This window comes from Scylla paramamosain, chromosome 26 (genome assembly GCF_035594125.1).
Source record: "Scylla paramamosain isolate STU-SP2022 chromosome 26, ASM3559412v1, whole genome shotgun sequence".
Classification (NCBI taxonomy): Eukaryota; Metazoa; Arthropoda; class Malacostraca; order Decapoda; family Portunidae; genus Scylla; species Scylla paramamosain.
This window is the reverse complement of record NC_087176.1, coordinates 14,675,284-14,691,549: the sequence shown is the minus strand read 5'-3', so window position 1 is coordinate 14,691,549 and position 16,266 is coordinate 14,675,284. Positions and strand designations below refer to the sequence as shown.

At 38.7% G+C, this 16,266-nt stretch overlaps 1 protein-coding gene and 1 long non-coding RNA gene across 2 annotated transcripts in view; one reads left to right on the top strand and one right to left on the bottom strand.

Annotated features, from left to right (window-relative positions):
* Window positions 1–11,199, top strand: part of LOC135113838 (nascent polypeptide-associated complex subunit alpha, muscle-specific form-like) — a 43,919-nt gene extending 32,720 nt beyond the window's left edge. The window contains exon 8 of the mRNA XM_064029457.1: window positions 11,158–11,199. Within this exon, the coding sequence (XP_063885527.1) occupies window positions 11,158–11,199 (42 nt within the window). The remainder of the gene's footprint in view (window positions 1–11,157) is intronic.
* Window positions 11,200–14,872: 3,673 nt separating this feature from the next.
* Window positions 14,873–15,528, bottom strand: LOC135113769 (uncharacterized). The gene is made up of 2 exons (XR_010274983.1): window positions 15,443–15,528; window positions 14,873–15,342 (listed from the first exon to the last, which is right to left on the bottom strand). It is a non-coding gene; the product is annotated as an uncharacterized LOC135113769 (long non-coding RNA).
* Window positions 15,529–16,266: the final 738 nt, after the last annotated feature.

Below are 16,266 nucleotides of genomic sequence, written 5' to 3'. Positions count from 1 at the left end.
AGAAATAGTAGTAGTAGTAGTAGTAGTAGTAGTAGTAGTAGTAGTAGTAGTAGTAGTAGTAGTAGTAGTAGTACTAGCAGTTGCGTGGTGACCTCACACCACATTATATACTGTATTGTCATGAATCAAAAAAAAAAAAAAGTAAGAAGAAAAAAGATAGAATAAATCAGAAGAAATAAAGAAAGGAGAAAGAAAATAAAATAAAGAAGAAGAAAGAAGAGAAGATAAATATTAGTAAGAAGAAATGGAGAAGACGGAGGAAATAGGGAGAAAACAAGCCGTCAGCCCTACCGGGAAGGTAATTAGCATCTGATAGCGAGGGAACCGAGAAAACAATAAACATGGTCACAGGACCCAAAAAGTATAGACATGAAGAAAGCCATAAACCGGCTGAGAAGGCAGTCTGGATCAAAAGGGGATTAACGGTAATGATGTAGAGGACATTTGCAGAAAAAGCGATTGAAAGGAAAAATAAAAATATGTCAGGAGGCGTGAGACACCAGAAGGAAAGATAAACTTATAGAAAAATACCAACTACCACTTAAGCTCCACCTCCAGGCTGCCCCTTTACCCTGATCGGCGTTATGTATCAAGTGTCACGCCTGTGGGAAGATCATATGCGTAAATGAGAAACGTGAATGTTAGCTATGTTAAATGTTATGAAAATAAAGAAAATATTCTGAAGGAAATAGGTATCCAAAATAATTGTATATGAATGCAGTAACAAAAATAATTAGATAGTAGCAGACAGAGAACCAGAAGTTCTAACGATCCTAACCAGAGAAGGGTTGAGATGGATGGAATAACTAAAAATAAGTGAAATGTAGTCTAGAAATCAAGTATCTTATGAAAGGAATTTTTTTTTTTTTTTGTGTGTGTAGGAGGGACACTGGCCAAGGGCAACACAAATCCAATGAAAAAAAAAATGAATTACCCACTGAAATGCCAGTCGCATAAAAGGGTCAAAGCAGTAGTCAAAAATTGATGGATAAGTGTCTTGAAACCTCCCTCTTGAGGGAATTCAAGTCATAGGAAGGTGGAAATACAGAAACAGGCAGGGAGTTCCAGAGCTTACAAGAGAAAGATATGAATGACGGAAAATACTGATTAACTCTTGCGTCAGAGAGGTGGACAGAATAGGGATGAAAGAAAGAAGAAAGTCTTGTGCAGCGAGGCCGCGGGAGGAGGGGAGACATGCAGTTAGCAAGATCAGAAGAGCAGTTAGGATGAAAATAGCGGTAGAAGACAGCTAGAGAAGCAACATTGCGGCGGTGAGAGAGAGGCTGAAGACAGTCATTTAGAGGAGAGGAGTTGATGAGACGAAAAGCTTTTGATTCCACCCTGTCTAGAAGAGCAATATGAGTGGAACCCCCCCAGACATGTGAAGCATACTCCATACATGGACGGATAAGACCCTTGTACAGAGTTGATGATGTGAATGAGAATGTGAATGAGATGAGATGTGAAGTTTCCTGTTCAGATTATAAGTAAAGGACAGACCGAGGATGTTCAGTGTAGAAGAGGGGGACAGTTGAGTGTCAATGAAGAAGAAAGGATAGTTGTCTGGAAGGTTGTGTCGAATTGATAGATGGAGGAATTGAGTTTTTGAGGCATTGAACAATACCACGTTTGCTCTGCTCCAGTCAGAAATTTTAGAAAGATCAGAAGTCAAGCGTTCTGTGGCTTCCCTTCGTGAAATGTTTATCTCCTGAAGGGTTGGACGTCTATGAAAAGACGTGGAAAAGTGCAGGGTGATATCATAAACGTAGGAGTGGATAAGACAAGAAGTTTGGTTTAGAAGATCATTAATGAATAATAAGAAGAGAGTGGGTGAGAGGACGGAACCCTGAGTAACACCACTGATCATAGATTTAGGGGAAGAACAGTGACCGTCTACCACAGCAGCAATAGAACGGTCAGAAAGGAAACTTGAGATGAAATTACAGAGAGAAGGATAGAAGCCGTAGGAGGGTAGTATGGAAATCAAAGCTTTGTGCCAGACTATATCAAAAGTTTTTGATATGTCCAAGGCAACAGCAAAAGTCTCACCAAAATCTCTAAAAGAGGATGACCAAGACTCAGTAAGGAAAGCCAGATCACCAGTAGAGCGACCTTGACGGAACCCATACTGGTGATCCGATACAAGGTTGTGAAGTGGTAGATGTTTAAGAATCTTCCTGTTGAGGATAGATTCAAAAACTTTAGATAGGCAGGAAATTAAAGCAATAGGACGGTAGTTTGAGGGATTAGAACGGTCACCCTTTTTAGGAACAGGCTGAATGTAGGGAAACTTCCAGCAAGAAGGAAAGATAGATGTTGACAGACAGAGCTGAAAGAGTTTGACTAGGCAAGGTGCAAGCACGGAGGCACAGTTTCGGAGAACAATAGGAGGGACCCCATCAGGTCCATAAGCCTTCCGAGGGTTTAGGCCAGCAAGGGCATGGAAAACATTATTGCGAAGAATTTTAATAGGTTGCATTAAGAAGTCAGAGGGTGGAGGAGAGGGAGGAACAAGCCCAGAATCGTCCAAGGTAGTGTTTTTAGGAAAGGTTTGAGCGAAGATTTCAGCTTTAGAAATAGATGTGATAGCTGTGGTGCCATCTCGTTGAAATAAAGCAGGGAAAGAAGAAGAAGCAAAGTTATTGGAGATATTTTTGGCTAGATGCCAGAAGTCACGAGGGGAGTTAGATCTTGAAAGGTTTTGACACTTTCTGTTAATGAAGGAGTTTTTGGCTAGTTGGAGAAGAGACTTGGCATGGTTCCGGGCAGAAATATAAAGTGCATGAGATTCTGGTGATGGAAGGCTCAAGTACCTTTTGTAGGCCACCTCTCTATCATGTATAGCACGAGAACAAGCTGTGTTAAACCAAGGTTTGGAAGGTTTAGATCGAGAAAAAGAGTGAGGAATGTACGCCTCCATGACAGACACTATCACCTCTGTTATGTGCTCAGCACACAAAGACGGGTCTCTGACACGGAAGCAGTAGTCATTCCAAGGAAAATCAGTAAAATACCTCCTCAGGTCCCCCCAACTAGCAGAGGCAAACGCCAGAGGCACCTTCGCTTAGGGGATCCTGAGGAGGGATTGGAGCGATAGGACAAGATACAGATATGAGATTGTGATCGGAGGAGCCCAATGGAGAAGAAAGGGTGACAGCATAAGCAGAAGGATTAGTAGTCAGGAAAAGGTCAAGAATGTTGGCCGTATCTCCAAGACGGTCAGGAATACGAGTAGGGTGTTGCACCAATTGCTCTAGGTCGTGAAGGATAGCAAAGTTGAAGGCTAGTTCACGAGAATGGTCAGTGAAGGGAGAGGAAAGCCAAAGCTGGTGGTGAACATTGAAATCTCCAAGAATGGAGATCTCTGCAAAAGGGAAAAGGGTCAGAATGTGCTCCACTTTAGAAGTTAAGTAGTCAAAGAATTTCTTATAGTCAGAGGAGTTAGGTGAGAGGTACACAGCACAGATAAATTTAGTTTGAGAGTGACTCTGTAGTCGTAGCCAGATGGTGGAAAATTCGGAAGATTCAAGACCGTGGGCACGAGATTAGTTTAAGTCACTGCACACATAAACGCAACATCCAGGTTTGGATCGAAAATGAGGATAGAGAAAGTAGGAGGGAACAAAAAAAGGGACTACTGTCAGTTGCTTCAGACACCTGAGTTTCAGTGAGGAAAAGAAGATGAGGTTTAGAAGAGGAGAGGTGGTGTTCTACAGATTGAAAATTAGATCTTAGACCGCGAATGTTGCAGAAGTTAATGAAGAAAAAGTTGAGGGGGGTGTCAAGACACTTAGGGTCATCGACAAAAAGGCAGTCCGACCTGGGGACATTTATGGTCCCCTCTCCAGATGGGGACTCCGAGGCTGGTGTACGAGTCGCCATGATAATTTTGAAATTTTTGTGTGGATGAAGAGAGTTGTCTTTAGAGGGCAGGCTGTGACTGCCCCCTTGTGTTGTGAGACACAAAGGGAAACGTTCAGTGACGTCACAGCTTAGTTTAATGATAAGTTCACAGCACCCCCTGAACAGTGCTTTAGACCTCACTGGGAGTAATTATCGTTTTGGCAGGTGTCTACTGCCTCCTCCTATTTATTTGATGTTTTATGTTTGGTATGATTCGTTTGTATGGTCTACGAAGACTTACTTAATTACGGAATTGTATGGTGATTGATGTGATGCTGATATCTTGTATGTTTTTCTAACTGAACAATAATAACGCCGATTAAATATTAGTTGTGTTAACATAAGAACATAAGAAATAAGGGAAGCTACAAGAAGCGACCAGGCTTACACGTGGCAGTCCCTGTATGAAACACACCTACCAATTTCCATCTGTTATCCCCATCCATAAACTTGTCCAATCTTTTCTTAAAGCTCTCTAGTGTCCTAGCACTAACTACATGACCATTGACCCCGTTCCACTCATTTACCACTCTATTTGAGAACCAATTTTTTCCTATCTCCTTCCTAAACCTAAGTTTTTCAAGCTTGAACCCGTTATTTCTTGTTCTACCCTGGTTGCTGATCCTAAGAATTTTGCTTACATCTCCCTTGTTATAACCCTTATACCACTTAAAGACTTCTATCAGGTCCCCTCTTAACCTACGTCTCTCTAGAGCATGTAAATTTAACAGCTTCAACCTCGCCTCGTAAGGAATACTCCTCATCCCCTGTATGCTTTTAGTCATTCTCCTCTGTACTGATTTTAATAGACCTATATCTTTCCTGTAATGTGGGGACCAGAACTGCTTAGCGTAGTCTAGATGAGGTCTGACCAGCGCCAAGTATAACTTTAATATTACTTCCGGCCTTCTACTTTTAACACTCCTAAAAATGAATCCTAGTACCCTATTTGCCTTGTTTCTGGCTTCTATGCATTGTTTCCCTAGACGGAGTTCAGAATTAACTATAACTCCTAAGTCTTTTTCGTACCCTGTACCTACCAGAGTTTGGTTGTTTACTGTGTACCTATTGTGTGGGTTTCCTCTACCTACGCTAAGCACTTTGCATTTATTGATATTAAATTGCATTTGCCATCTATCCGTCCATTCATTCATTCTATCTAAGTCTGCCTGCAAGGCGATAGCATCCGATTCTGACCTAATTAATCTACCTATCTTTGTGTCATCCGCAAATTTACTAACATCACTACTAATTCCACTATCCAAGTCATTGATATATATTACAAATAACAATGGCCCTAATCCCTGTGGCACCCTACTAATTACATGACCCCACTCGGATTTCGAGCCGTTTATTACCACTCTCTGTCGCCTGTTACCAAGCCATGGTCCTATCGAGCCTAACACCTTCCCATCTATCCCGTGTGCCCTAACCTTTCTCAGGAGCCTTTGATGGGGTACCTTGTCAAATGCTTTACTAAAGTCCACATATAAGATATCATAACTATCACCATTATCTACCGCCTCGTACACCTTGCTGTAAAAACTTAACAAGTTTGTCAGGCAAGACTTCCCCATCGTGAAGCCATGCTGTGACTGATTTATCAAGTTATGTTTGTCTAAATGTTCCCTAATGTTCCTCGGTATTATTGACTCTAACATTTTGCCTACAACTGAAGTTAAGCTGACAGGTCTATAATTAGACGCTAAAGTTTTATCTCCTTTCTTAAAGATGGGTACTACATTAGCCTGCCTCCACATTACTGGTACCTCACCCGACTCCAGTGATTTCCTAAAGACAGAAACTAACGGCTCACTAATAATCTCTTTACATTCCTTAAGTACTCTGGGATATATTTCATCAGGTCCTGGTGACTTGAACTTTTTAGCCTATCTATCTCCTGTTCCACTATCTCCCTAGTTATGGAAATATCTGTCAGCTTCTCATTCTCATCTGCTCTAAACACCTGTTCACTATCTGGCATATCCTGCATGTTTTCCAGGGTGAAGACAGTTAAGAAATAATCATTCAGAAGTTTACTTATCTCCTCCCCAGAACTAACCAGCTCCACATCTGCTGCCTTTAATGGACCTACAGTATCCTTATTCTTCGTCCTGTATACCTGATGAAATCCCTTGGGGTCCGTCTTCGCCTGGCTGGCTACCTTTAATTCATAATTGTCCTTAGCTTTCCTCGTTAACTTCCTGACTGTTCTAACTAATTCATTATATTGTGTCCTTAAAACTTCTTCACCTGCCCTTAATCTCTTATATATACTTCTCTTACGCCCTATATAATGCTTTAACCTAGCAGTCATCCATTTAGGTTCATTTGTTTGTGATCTTATTGTTCTATACGGGATATTTGCTAACTGACCTTTATGAACTTTATCTACGAAATATTTATACAATTCATTTGAAACATTTGAAACATTTATTTATAGCCAAGTCATTTTACATACTGGTATATATGAGTACATCAAATCTTTACAGTTAAACCAAGCTAGCCTATATAAAGTAGAACTTTTCAGGCAAGTACTTATCAGAGTATAAATAGATTATACTGACTGGTGGAATAAGAACTATTTTTAAAATAATAGTAACTAAAACGTTAGCTACAACGAACGAAATGTTTTTTTCCTAAGTGAATTTAAATAATTAAAATAATTAAAATAATAATAATAATAACAATAATTAAAATAATAATAATAATAATAATAATAATAATAATAATAATAATAATAATAATAATAATAATAATAATAATAATAATTGTAATACTAATAATATTAATGGTAATAATCATAATGAAAATGGAAATGATAACAATAATAATAATAGTAATAATAATAGTGATAATAATAATAATAATAATAACAATAATAATAATAATAATAATAATAATAATAATAATAATAATAATAATAATAATAATAATAATAATAATAATAGTAATAATAATGACAATAATAATATTAATATTATTGATAATAATAGCAATAGTATAGATAATAATAATGATCATAACAAATAATAACTAATATAATCAATAATAACAATAAAAATGATAATGATAATAATAGTAATAGTAATAATAATAATAATAATAATAATAATAATAATAATAATAATAATAATAATAATAATAATAATAATAATAATAATAATAATAACAATCACAACTAACTGACACAATGTATATTTTACAAATCATCAATAGTAAAATTAGAACAACACTTGGTACATATGATTTAGCAGAACATAAATTAGTAGCTAGACAAGATATGTTTTTTTAGCATTGTTTTAAATGCATTGAGAGATGATGCTTCTTGAATTTTGCGAGGAATAGTATTCCATATAACAGGTCCTATATAATTAGTTGAATGCTGAAACTTAGAAAGGCGGTGTATTGGTAAAGTAAGATGATCACGGTGGCGCGTACTATAATCATGTGATGGAAGAATGCTGTGAATATAATGTTTATTGTTATACATGTGTGTGGCTATAGCAAGCTTTGTTATATCATTAAGTTTTAAAAGTTTGGTCTGTTTGAAAAGAGGGTCAGTGTGTTCAAGGTAGGTGCTGTTTCTTGAGCTGTAATTTTAAAGGAGTTAGGAATGTAGGGTAAGTAGTGGACCAAATAGGGTTACAGTATGTTAGCAAAGTGTGAATGTGAGCAAAGTAGATGGATTTTAGGACATACGGTGGCATAAAATCTCTGATTTGATAAAGTAATGCAATATGTCTCGATATTTTTAGTGTAATATTATCTATATGGTACTTAAAATTTAAAGAGCTATCATAAGTAACACCAAGGAACTTGAATTTATCGATTTTAGTAATTATTCTGTTATTTATTCGTACATTAGGTAAATCCAGCATAGTTTTACCAGTGAATAGCATAAAGTAAGTTTTGTCAGTGTTTATTGTGAGCCTATTGCAAAGGCACCATTGATATAATTTTTTAAGTTCATTGTTAGCACTAAAAACAAGTTGATTCGGATCTGTTCCTATTAGATAAACTGTCATAATCATCGGCAAATAAGATGCTTTTAGAGTCAGAAAAAATATCAGAAATATCATTGATGTAGAGGAGAAATAATAGAGGTCCAAGCACACTACCTTGTGGTACACCGAGAGTAATTAAGGTTGAAGATGATTTTGCATAACTAAAGGAAGTGTATTGACGCCTGTTTGTTAAGTAATCTGTAAACCATGAAAAAATAGGGCCGCGAATTCCATAGTGGTGCATTTTACTAAGGAGAACTTTATGGTTTATTGTGTCAAATGCCTTAGCAAAATCAATGAATACTGATAAAACAGAAAACTTCTTGTCAATAGCTGTAAATATGTCATTAGAAAATTTATTCAATGCTTTAAAAGTGCTACAATTTTGTCTAAAACCATACTGCGAAGGATTAAGAATATTTTTGTGTTCTAAGTAATTAATTAAATGTTTTTTTCATTAATGTCTCAAATATTTTGGAAAATATTGTAAGTTGAGAAATTGGTCTATAATTTTTGGGGTCATCATGAGGGCCAGATTTATAAATGGGGGTAATTTTTGCAGTTTTCAACTTGTCAGGGAAAATTCCATTTGTTACAGACTGATTAAAAAGTATTGTTAAAGGGATTGATAAAAGATTAGAGTTACTTTTGATGATGGTAGCCGATATATCATTTATATCAGAGGTTTTGTTTTTAAGAGACTTAATTACTGAATTCATTTCATATGTAGTGATAATGGGAACTACCATGGAATTTGGATAATTTTCTTTGAGGTAATCTAATGGATTTTTATTTGAGTGAGGAAGTTTGCTCTCCAGATCAGGTTCAATTTTAGAAAAATAATTACTGAAGGCATGTGAGATGTCTAAAGGATCACTTAGTACTTTATTATCATATTGCAATGTCTTGATTGTGTCTTTATTTTGAAAGTTACCTTTTAGTTCATTTATTGTTTGCCAAATTTTCTTCGTATTATTTTTAAAGTTTATGAAGATTTGGCGATAATAGTTAGTTTTGGCAGATCGAACAACTTGAGTGAGCTGATTTCTGTACTGTTTAAAAATGTGATGTGAAACTATTCCTAATTTATACATTTTAAATAATTTACATTTATGTTTGATTGAGTTAAGTATTCCACTAGATAACCATGCATTATGAAGTCTTTTAGCTGTTATAAATTTGGTTTTGATAGGAAAGCATTTATTGTAGCATTCATTAACTATATTGTGGAAAAGGTTAAAATTTTCATTTGTATTTGGCAGGACAAGTAGTTCTTCCCAGTTTATGCCTTCTAATTCACTAGTAAATTTGTTATTATTATTGGCATTAATAACTAGTATTTGGAAAGGCTTCAATGTTGATATTTATGAATATAGGAAGGTGATCTGATATTGAAAAGTGAATGATACCTGATAGAGAGCGAGGTAGGAAATTAGTCCAGATGTGATTTAGCAGTGAAGGTTGGCCAAGGGCAGAACTATCAGGAAATCTTGTAGGTCTGGATATATGAGGGAAAAAATTAAGTGATTGTAAGGAATTCAGAAACCAATTGGTAGGGAGGTAAGATAAGTTAATGTTGAAGTCACCTATAATGATTGATTTATTATGTCTGAATATGTCGTTATTTAATAACTCATTCATGATGTTAGTAAATTCATTGACAGCTATGTGTTTGCTGTTGGGCCTGTAAATTACTGAAATGATATATTTAGTGTTCCCTAATTCTAGCTTAGAAGTGCAGATTTCAATGTTTTCATTAATGAAAGAATATAGCATTAGTGGTTCTGCTTTCATATGATTTTTGGTAAAAACAGTGATCCCTCCGTGTTCTCTGACAGTCCTTGTTAAGTGGAATGACTTATAACCCTCCAAAAAATAAAGGTGTTTAGTGTTTTGCTGTAGCCATGTTTCTGTAACTAGAATGACTTCAGGTGGTTTAGGTAAACAATTTAGAAAAGACTTCAGTATATCAAAGTTTTTCTGTAAAGATCTAATGTTAATATGTATAACACTGATGTAGTTTTTAGCTAATGGGTTTAAAGCTGAAGTGTATTCTTCAAAGTTGTAATACTTAGATAAACAGTTGATGTCTTGATGTCCTGCAATTTTTTTGATTTGACTTAATTCTAGGTTGAAAGTGTTAGTTGTGTTATTAATGAGATTATCATCATATAATGAATTATATAAATTTTCCATAAAGTAATACTAAAGAACAAACAAACAAACAAGCAAATAATAGAAAAAAGATAGAACAAGAAAGCATATATGGCTCCTAAGGTATGCCAAAGAAAATAAGTAGATGGGCTCATGAATCAGATGGAATAAGTACCATCTTAAGAGGCAAATCAAATGATGTGATAATTGTAGTATTAGGGACATAATCAATATCAACAGTTATAAATAGTAGTAGTGATAGTGGTGGCAATAATAGTAGTTATAGTAGTAGTAGTAGTAGTAGTAGTAGTAGTAGTGGTAGTAGTAGTAGTAGTAGTAGTAGTAGTAGTAGTAGTAGTAGTAGTAGTAGTAGTAAGAGGATTAGTAGTATAAGGAACAGTAGTAGTAGTAGTAAGAGGATTAGTAGTATAAGGAACAGTAGTAGTAGTCGTGCAAGTTAATGTATTAACAATATTAGCTATAGTAATTATAGTAGTAGTTGTAGTAGCAGGAGTAATAGCGGTAATAGTGGTGTTAACAGTATAATGTAGTAATAATAACGGTAGCGGTAGTAGCAGTAGCAAGTAGTAGTAGTGGTGGTATTAATAGCAATGGTGGTAGTAGTATTAGTGATAGTAGTAGTAGTAATAGTAGTAGTAGTAGTAGTAGTAGTAGTAGTAGTAGTGGTAGAAGTTGCAGCAGCAATAGTATTATTGATGTTATTAATAGTAGCAGTAGTAATTTTAGTAATAAAAGTAGGAGAAACCATTCAACATGAACAAGCAGTTCTATTAATTTACTTTCACATCTAAGTGGTTGTTACTCCTTTCAGTGCTGGGCACTTATCTAGAAAGTCTGTAAGTGCTGCTTCAGTAGTGATGACATGTTTTTGATTAGAACTTCGAAGCTTCACATATATCCTACCATCCTGTGTATAGCACTGTTGAAAGATTTGCCTATGTTGTTTTCTTATATCCCATACTTTTTTAAATAGTAACCGGCGTTTGGGTGTCAAGCTTTCATTGATATATACGTTTGGCTTAACTGTTACACATGCACTCATTATGTCATATTTCTGTTGTCTACTGTGCAGTTTAACAATGATTGGTCTTATGGAGTTTTGGGTATTCCTTGAGCCAAGCCTATGTGCTACATTTATGTCTTTATTTTCAATATTTATGCGGAGGTTATCTTTAATTGTTCTTATTGTTTTTTTCTGTGGTCTTTTCATTCTGCTCCTCCACTGGCAAGTTTGGCCCACTAATAATGAGAGTATCCCGTCTTTCATACAGATTCACTTCTTCAATTTCATTTTCTAATTCTGCAATTTTGTTTTCAAGTTGAACAATGTGATTTTGCATCTTTTCTATTGTCTGGTCTTTCTGATTAATTAGGATCTGCACAGCTTTCACAATGGTGTTAACAATAGTTTTACCTTCCTCTGATATGGTGGCAGTGTCAGCGGTATCGAGACTCAGAAGGTCGGCGGGTGAGGTACACACAGGGTTAGTCACGTTGGTAGTGGTCAGCACTGATGGCGCAGAAGGGGTAGGTGAGGAAACCACTGGAGGAGCTGCTGGCCCAGTAGACGTACCCTGCTGGGCTGTCTGACCGGCCGCCTGGTTATGCTGTCCTCTTGTCTTTGTCATCTTGTTGCTGTTGGAATATCACTAACACAGAATATTGTCGCAAGTAATCCTAAACCACAGGTTGAAATAGTGAGGGTCGTTCACTGTTGTTGATGACGTCACAGTAATGGGGAGCGGATCCAAATGTTACAAGCTACGTATTTCGTATATATTTACTCCCATGTCATGAGTATTATATTGCCGTTGTAGACATGTTAGGGTATAAGCATACCTGGAGCAGCCAGTGCAAGGGACTGGCTGGCGAAATACGTAAACAAAGCGATCAGGTGGTGTAGGCAGTGTGGTAGCGCGCAGCTCAGGTATGGACGTCCGTTCACCACGACAGTCAGTCGAGAGACTCATCTACATTTACTTCACCTAATCCCCTCATCTCGTCCCCTACCATCCTCTCCACTCCCTGATCTACTCGCCTCGACCTCACCCCTCTCATTTCAGCATGACCTGACATTCCAACATACTCACCCTTCCTCTTTCCTCTTCCCTTCCGGATCCTCACCTCACCTCTCTCATCCTGCCTTATCTCTCTGAACTCTGTCCCTGACCTGACCTCACCCTGCATCCTTTGCCAGTCCACTCCTTGGAGGTACGTTTTTAATTCTTCAAAATCTGCTCTCCTAAAGTCAGGTATTTTACTAGTGTTTCTGTTTCTAACAGTTTCTTCCCATTCTAAATTGTACCTAATTTCCCTATGGTCACTGTTACCTAGCTGTCCTCCAACCTCTACCTGCGTGACTGTTTCCTCCCTGTTAGTAAGAATTAAATCTAGAATATTATTCCCCCTTGTGGGTTCTACGACTACCTGTTTTAAAAAAATTATCCTGAATTACCTTAAGAAATTCCTCTGCTTCCTTTTTACCCACGATCAGACTCCAGTCGATATTCCTAAAATTAAAATCTCCTACCACACATACCTGACTGTACCTGCCTGCTCTATTTAATTCCTGCCACAGTGAGGTGTTAATCTCCTCTGTACTGGTCGGTGGTCTGTAAACTACCCCTAGTACTACTGACTGTGATCCTTCCTTAATATCTACCCATATCGACTTTACTTTGTTATCTGTTTTAATTCTATTGTTCATACAACACTGTAATGTGTCCCTAACGTATAACGCGACGCCTCCTCCTCTCCTGTTTTCCCTATCTTTATAGAACATTGTATACCTATCTATCTTAACTTCTGGATTAAATACTTTTCCTGACATATCTAACCAAGTTTCAGTTAAAGCAATGATATCAAATTTCTCTACGCTCGCTGTTCCTCTAAGCAAGTCTATTTTATTCAGAATACTTCTACAGTTTGTGTAGTAAACACTTAAGCTATTTCTCACCATCCCTGAGCTAGCTACCGTTCTAGATTTAACTAATTTGCCCCTCGCCTTCTCCTCAATACCCCCTCTTCCATCCCGACTAACGAAAAAAAGTGCTGGAGTGCAGTAACCTCCCGCTCGAGTGTTTCGGCCAAAACACGAACACCCTGGCGTGACAAATGCACTCCATCCTTGGCGTACAAGGTGTCCCTACCATAGAAAAGGTCCCAGTTGTCGACGAACGTCCATCCATTACTCCTACAATGATTCGCGAGCCTGCGATTCACTGTAATAACCCTGGACAGCCACTCAGCACCAACTCCCCTCCTCGGCAAGACACCACATACCACAGGGATCCCTCCCTTGTCCCTAATCCTGTCCAATGCCTGTCGAAACCTCCTGATAAGCTCCTCACTCCTGACCTTACCAAGGTCATTCCCTCCCGCACTGAGAAAAACAATGGGCTTGGTCCCATCTTTTTCCAAGCACGTGTCTAGCCTATCCGCTACATTCCCTATCCCGGCCCCCGGCAAACACACCTTCGACCTACGCTTCTTATCCCTAGCACAGAACGCACTATCTAAGTGCCTAATCTGACTATCACCAAACACAAGCACTCTACCTTGGGGCAGGGTAACTGCATCTGCCCCCTCCTTCTTGGCTCCTCCCGCCCTGTCCACCTCCTTCTCCTTCCCTTCCTCCAGCACATTGAAGGGATTCTTCGTCTCCACGCAAGGTGCCCTGAGGACCTTCACCCTCTTGGCTCCCCTGCACACAACCGACCACTGCTCCTCTGTCGCCTTACCTGGTAAGGTGACGGTGGGGCACGACCCTCCCACTGGTGCTGAGATCCTCTCATAGAACTCAGCCTGCAGGTCTGAGATCCTCTCATGAAACTCAGCCTGCACCTCCGAGATCCTTCGATGGAACTCAGCCTCCACCTCTGAGACCTTCGCAACGAAGGCCTCGAGAACAGGAGAACTAACACAGCCAGTCGACTCAGCAACACAAGGCGCCATGTCTACACTAGCCAGCTATATTAGCGTCAGGTCACTGCTCACTAAACATGTCCGTTCACTAGGAACCCTGACCTGAGACTGAGGAACCCTGACCTGAGAGTGTTGATGAATTTGATATTGTCTGTGCTTTTGCACGATGATTTCGTTGATCAGTGAATATGTTGAAGATGTATAAAGTGACACCAAATAACTTTGAACAAACTGAACATGAATGCGAGTGAGGAATTTTGATGTGTAAGAAAAAAACAAATAATTAGTATTAATTACTTAAAATATTAAAATTTTTGCGAGTTTTTCAGTAACCTTTATATACCAAATCTATGCAACATCTCGGCCTACGACATTGATGACAACGGTGGGATGAATGTTGCAGTGTTGCAATGATTTTGATGAACATAAGAAATAAGACTGCTGTAGTAGAAAGCAAATCATAGTGAGAGGAAGATGGAAACGATCGCTTGTTTGAATATGCATGGAGCAGTTAGAGTCACAAATTATAATGTATTAATGTTGATATAGATCAGTACAGTCATTATGTTTATTCGATCTAATCTGGGTTAGAAGCAAGCATTGTTTTTACAATGACGCAGACTTTATTACATTATATATATATGTATATATATATATATATATATATATATATATATATATATATATATATATATATATATATATATATATATATATATATATATATATATATATATATATATGTAATGAGTGCAGAACTAGGGCACAGTTAACCTACCTTAATTAGGCTCACCAAGCACTCACCACAAGAACCCACTGATTAATTTAAACCTCCTGCTTAGGTTCACAGAAACCCGGGCCACAATTTAAACATTTAATGGTTGAGTACATAATAAAGAAAACACAAATGAGTACATAATAAAGAAAACACAAATAAAATATGAGTGCTTAACACTCTTAGAGGCCACACTGCTGGCACTCCAAAATACCTGATCCCATGAGAAAATGGGTAAATCCACATACAAATAAACAGGAGAAATAAACACTTCACGCACCAACACAAGAAATGTTATATGCCACTGACACTGTCCCACCCTAACCAGTACCCCCAGGACCCTCACACCCTATAGGCCCAACCGCACACCGACCCAATGCGCTGAAGGTACACCACTACCACTACCCTGAAGTACTGCAGCTCTTCCTCCATGCACGGCGGTACTAACACCATAGCAGCCAGGGACAGCAAGTTCCTCACTGCAGCCTCCTTAGTTCACAGTATCTGCTACGGTGCCACCTCACTGACGTCCCACAGCACACTGCCAAGACCAAACTCCTGCCAACCAAGCGTACAAATCACCACCCTATCTCCCAATAATGTCCCCCAATGTACACTGTTTCACCATGAAAGAATACAACAAATCCCAATAACATACCTGCAAATCAAATGGCAAATCCACCACTACTCTGCACCCTGTCTCTCTCTCTCGCTCGCCTCTCCCGCCAAAATCCCCACAACAACAAACCTTCAGGGCCTTAAGACTCATTTTTGGCGGGCCTCGCTGACTAGTCTGTGAGCCTCTCGCAGGCGCGCCCACTTCAACTTCTTACACTCACCCCCCCTGAACTTTGTGCATGCCCTCATGCACAATCCCCACAGCCAACACAAGACGAACCCGTTGCACCCCTTTCAGCAATCCTACTAGACCTCCTGAGTTGAGGGGCCTGAACCCCTTTAACCTGCTCTGAGCCTTCACCACTCTGTTCATCTGGCTCTTCACCAGGCCCTAGGGCATCCTCTCCCTCCTGCTCAACCACTGAGTCCACTTGTTCCTCTGAGTTCGGTTCTGGAAACCCAAAGCGCTTTAACACTTCTGTCATATCTGGCATTTCTACTTCTTCCTCCTCTGGTGGCCCTTCATTACTTGTCCCTGCTGGCACTTCATTACTTGTCCCTGCATGGCCCTCACTGCCATTCCAAGGACGCAAGTTACTGCGATGTAACACCTAACTACAGCCGGACTCACCTTCTGGTCTGACCCTATACACCCCACTCACCCCATCCAACACCTCCTCAACTTCCCACACCTCAGCTGCAAACTTAGGCTGAATCTTCCTCCTACCTAGTACTGCATTGTCCCTTAGCAACACTCTTTGTCCCACCCTCAATGGCTCTGCTTTTCCTTGCTCCTGACGCTTCCACCTATTGGTATTGTGGTAACTCTTGATGTTCAACTTAGCTGCTTTCCAAGCAGCCTCC